We start from the raw sequence: 4,896 nt of genomic DNA on the forward strand, positions 1-4,896 counted from the left end.
ATCTCTCTTACTCACATAATAGCGCTTCTTTCGAGTCCAAAAAACCTCATTCGGTCCCCAGAATTTTTTTAAAATTTTTTTGTCCTGAAATGATTGTTTCGGGACATTTTTTATTTTCTCTCTTCTACTGACATGCATTACATGACATTTTTAAAATTTTCTCTCTCTTACTCACATAATATACCACGTTGGAGACATTTTTTATTTTCTCTCTCCTACTAACTTGCATACATTTTTTAAAATTTTCTTTCTCTTATCCACCTAACATGTCATTACCACGTGAACTTGTTTTCTCTTAAATTTTCGAATTTATATATATATATATATAAATAAAGTAGCTCCGCCCATTGGCAATATCGCCTCTCTCTCATAATACATATTATTTAATCATTAAAAAGAAGAGATAATGATGATATCTCAGAGCCTTCAGTTTCAGCTAGCATTCCAACCTTCATCATCAAGATTTGGTATGAAAATAACTTATAAAAACCATGGAATCAGGCCATCAGCATCCATCAATGTAAATCAATTTTCCGATCAGGTCGGTGTCAATCACCGGCGATCAGCCGATTACCATCCCACCATTTGGGATCCAAAGCTTATTCAATCATTAACCACCTCTTACACCGTAATCCATCCTCTCTTAAACTGCTCATAATCATCACTAATCATTATTTAAACTGATCATTATTTTTTTAATTGTGCAGTATGAAGTACACGGAAACAGATTGGATAAATTGAAGGAGCAAGTTAGCACGTTGCTAAAATCCACCAAGGACGTGTCAATCCTCTTGAAGCTCATCGACTCTATCCAACGGTCCGGGGTGGCTTACCATTTCAATCAAGAAATCGACGCCGCTTTTGACCTCGTCACGTCGTTTGTTGCCAATGGAAGCTGTCTTTCAACAACCGCACTGCGGTTTCGTCTTCTACGCCAACGTGGTCATTTCGTAAGCACAGGTATACGAGTAAAGATAGATTCAGACATTAAAACTTATCTAAAAAATGTAAGGACTTAAATTAGTGTAATAAACAAATTTTAAAAACAAATTCAATACAAAATAGGTTGAGAGTATATTCTCAATTACCGTTTTTTCCTTTTTCTTTTTCCTTTTTCCCTCTTTGGTTAAAACCGTAACAAAAAAAAATATACCATCCTTATCCATGAAAAAAAAAATCATAGTTATAGTCTTAGTCTTTATATTTTTGTTATTGTGCTTATTCATGACTAACAAAATCTTGATAATAAATTAAAAAATATTATTTTTATTTTTAAATTAAAAAAATAATAAATAATTTTTAAATATAATAATAATATTTAATTATGGATAATTTTAAAAAAATAATAATAATTTAGTATTAATTATGGATAATTGTAAACAAATTAGGATAATTAGTAAAAATGGAGAAAATAATGATTTTTTTTGTGCTCCGAAATATAGTAAGAGTTGTCTCTATTTATAGATCTCGAAAAATTATGAATTTTGATATAATTTTTTTTTAAAATTATAAATATTATTAAAATCGGGTTTTAAAAATAAGAAATAAACAAAATATGGGCAACCAATCAGATGCTGACAAATGGCAGCATATGATTGAATGACCTTGGTTGTGATTTTTGTTATAATTTGACAAAATCAAAGACTCGGACATGGTTTTGGTGATGGAATGACCAAACATTTGGTCATGGTAAATTGACAAGATCAACCATAACCAACCTCATGACCCATTTTTTTTATCATGGATAAGAATGGTCTTAGTAAATAGGAGAATCCGAAATAAAATAAGATAGTAATAATATTTATTTTTTTTGAGTTTTAGTATACGATGACCCTATATAGATCCGCTTATATATATTAGTCAAACTCTTAAACTGACTTCAGTTTTGAATTCTTAAAGATTTTATCAATATAGTATTTCTATAATTAACATACCTATTTTTATCTATTGAAGATGTATTTGATGAATTCAAGGATGAAAATGGGCACTTTTTAGAAAGACTAAGTGATGATCTAGAAGGGCTCTTGAATTTATATGAGTCTTCGTTTCTCGGGATGTGTGGGGAAGATGATGACATAAAAGAAGCCAGAGATTTTAGTGTGAAACATCTCAAATCATTTATGTTAACTCGTCTTGATTATGATAATATGAATATGAGAAACATAGTAGAAGATGCATTATCAGTCCCTCTGCACTGGAGGACCCCAAGATTGGGAGCTAGAAACTTCATTGATCAGTTTAAAGTTTGTGGCAGAATTAATTCTTGGGTCCTACTTGAGTTGGCAACTTTGGATTATAATCTTGTGCAGTCAATACATCAAGAAGAGGTTAAAGAACTAACAAAGTATGTTACTATTTGTTGATTGATTATTAAAATATTTTTTGTTTTAGACATAAAATAAACCCTTAAGGTAATTTAAGAATGTTTTTTAAAAATAAAACTATAATTTTGAGGACCTTTTTGGTAAAAGAAACTTTTACTTTGCAAAGAAAAAATAATTTGACAAAAGAAATGTATCAAACCATTTTTTTTTTAACATGATCTTAAAATTTGTCAAATAAAAATCTCTTTTTAACTTAGATCTCAAATATTTAATCTAATTGAAACATTATTTTTATATCAAATTACAAAACAATCCCTCTTTTATTTTTTTTCCATTTTTTATTTTATTAAAAGACAATGACTAAATACTCATTTATTTATATTATTGATTCCTAGATGGTGGAAAAATTTGGGTTTTAGAGAAAAGTTGAGTTTTTCTCGAGATAGAATGATGGAGAACTATTTATGGGCAATGGGAATTATGTGGGAACCTCAATACTCAAAAGGTAGGAAAACCCTCACTAAATTTATATGCATACTTACCGCCATCGATGATATTTTCGACATATATGGATCGCTCGATGAGCTAGAGAGTTTCATGATTGCCGTGGAAAGGTAAGAATCTAACCATCAATTAAGCATATAAAAATCAAATTATAAGTAATCACATGAATTATTTGAATAATTAGATGGGATTTGAAAGCTATGGATGACCTCCCACAATACATGAAGATATGTTATCTAGCTATGTACAACTTTGGAAACGAAACCGCATACGATGTTTTAAGAGATCACGACATAGTCGTTATAGAATATGTTAAGAAAGAGGTTCAAGACTTTCTTTAATTTTTATTTTCATACGACATGAATAAAATTTAAAAGGTGACTAACTAAAATATTCATATGTAAAATACTATATGTGTAGTGGGAAAGGCTTTGTAGATCATATCTAACCGAAGCCAAGTGGTTCTATGATGGGTATGAGCCATCGCCAGAGGAGTACTTGAAAAACGCATGGATTTCAGTTGGTGGTCATGGAGCCATAGTACATACTTGCTTACTATTAGGGTTATCTCCGATTAATGAGACGTTTTTCAACAACTCTATTAGTGACTCTGGGCCTCTTTATTGGTCATGTCTCATAACAAGGCTAAGCAATGATATGGGTACATCTAAGGTAATCCATAACTTAGAATTATAGAGTCATTATTGTAGGGGTTGTGATAGTCTTTTATACAAAAAAATAAAATAACAATATAACAATATAGAATTATTTTAAAGGGATTAATCGGAATTTCATTGATTAGTCAATGTATGATTCAAGTTGATATAGTATTTTTTATAATATATAATTTGTGTTTAAATTTTGAAGGCAGAAATGGCTAGAGGAGACGTGTCAAAGTCTATTCATAGTTACATGATACATAAGAGAGTGTCTGAAAAAAATGCAAGAGACATTATCAAGTGCATGATGAACCATTCATGGAAAAAACTTAATGAGACTATTATAAAGAGGTCTTGTTCCGCCATTGTCTCAACTTTGTCGCTCAACATGACACGAACCGCTTTATCTATATACCAACATGGGGATGGGATTGGCACCTCTACCGGATCAACCAAAGATCGCCTAACTTTATTGATTGTCGAACCAATTTCTATTTATTAAACTGGTTTTGCATTTCGAAAGTATATATCTTGTGTGTGATGATTTAAGTTTCAATGAATTATATTTTTTCAGAATTTATCTTATGTGACTCTCTTTCATGTCATGATTTTTAATTCACTATTTCTTCAATTCATTTGGTGTGGAATTGTTGTATCTTATTATTTATATTAAAAATATTGTACGTCCTATGAATATTTTATTTATATTATTGATAAGATCGGCGTAATCGATAGAGACGGGGTCTGACTATTGATGACGGCTTCGGAAAAATGGTTTGATAGAAATCCTGTTAAGGATTTAAATCACTTTCTATTCTACACAAATCCTTACAAACTCTTGAACGATTCAAGGGCGGAAACGTTTGCTTAGGTTTGAAACTAAGAACCAAAGAATGAGAAGATGACAGAATGTAAATAATACAGCAGTTTGTTTATGGATGTTCGGAGCAAAACTCTCCTACGTCACCCCATCTTCCAACCACCAGAAGGATTCACTATACTTTTCTTAGAATCAAATACAGTTGCACGATTAGCTCACTGTTGAACAGAACAGACTCTGTTCAACTTACAATATAATGAAGTATATCAATCATCTAAACAATGCTTTGATTCTAACTCTCTCTTGATAATGAAGTAGAGCAAGAAAGCAACTCTTTCGTATATCGGTTTTTATGTTCACGTATAACTCTCTGAGTATCGATAGATCGATGATTCATCCGTGGTCCTTGAAGATCTTTAAATAGAAAGCAGGTACCAACGGTCGAATCTTCTATAATGACACGTGGCGAGCTTCCATTGGACGCCTCCATAGTACACAGTTGACTTTGAGCACTAGGATCGTGGTCGTACCTATCTGGTAGTGCGCCAAATATTTTTTTAGAATATTCCTGTAAGAAACAAGTAGTGGG

At 31.3% G+C, this 4,896-nt stretch overlaps 1 protein-coding gene across 1 annotated transcript; it reads left to right on the forward strand.

The window, feature by feature from the left end:
- Positions 1-351: 351 nt before the first annotated feature.
- Positions 352-4,120, forward strand: LOC124910671 (probable terpene synthase 9). Its single transcript, XM_047451348.1, has 7 exons — positions 352-628; positions 708-960; positions 1,954-2,344; positions 2,720-2,938; positions 3,013-3,151; positions 3,249-3,500; positions 3,696-4,120. The coding sequence occupies exons 1-7, from the start codon at positions 407-409 to the stop codon at positions 3,987-3,989; spliced, it is 1,770 nt and encodes a 589-aa protein (XP_047307304.1). The 5' UTR covers positions 352-406; the 3' UTR covers positions 3,990-4,120.
- The last annotated feature ends 776 nt before the right edge of the window (positions 4,121-4,896 follow it).

The sequence above is a fragment of the Impatiens glandulifera genome, chromosome 7 (genome assembly GCF_907164915.1).
Source record: "Impatiens glandulifera chromosome 7, dImpGla2.1, whole genome shotgun sequence".
In the NCBI taxonomy this organism is placed as follows: Eukaryota; Viridiplantae; Streptophyta; class Magnoliopsida; order Ericales; family Balsaminaceae; genus Impatiens; species Impatiens glandulifera.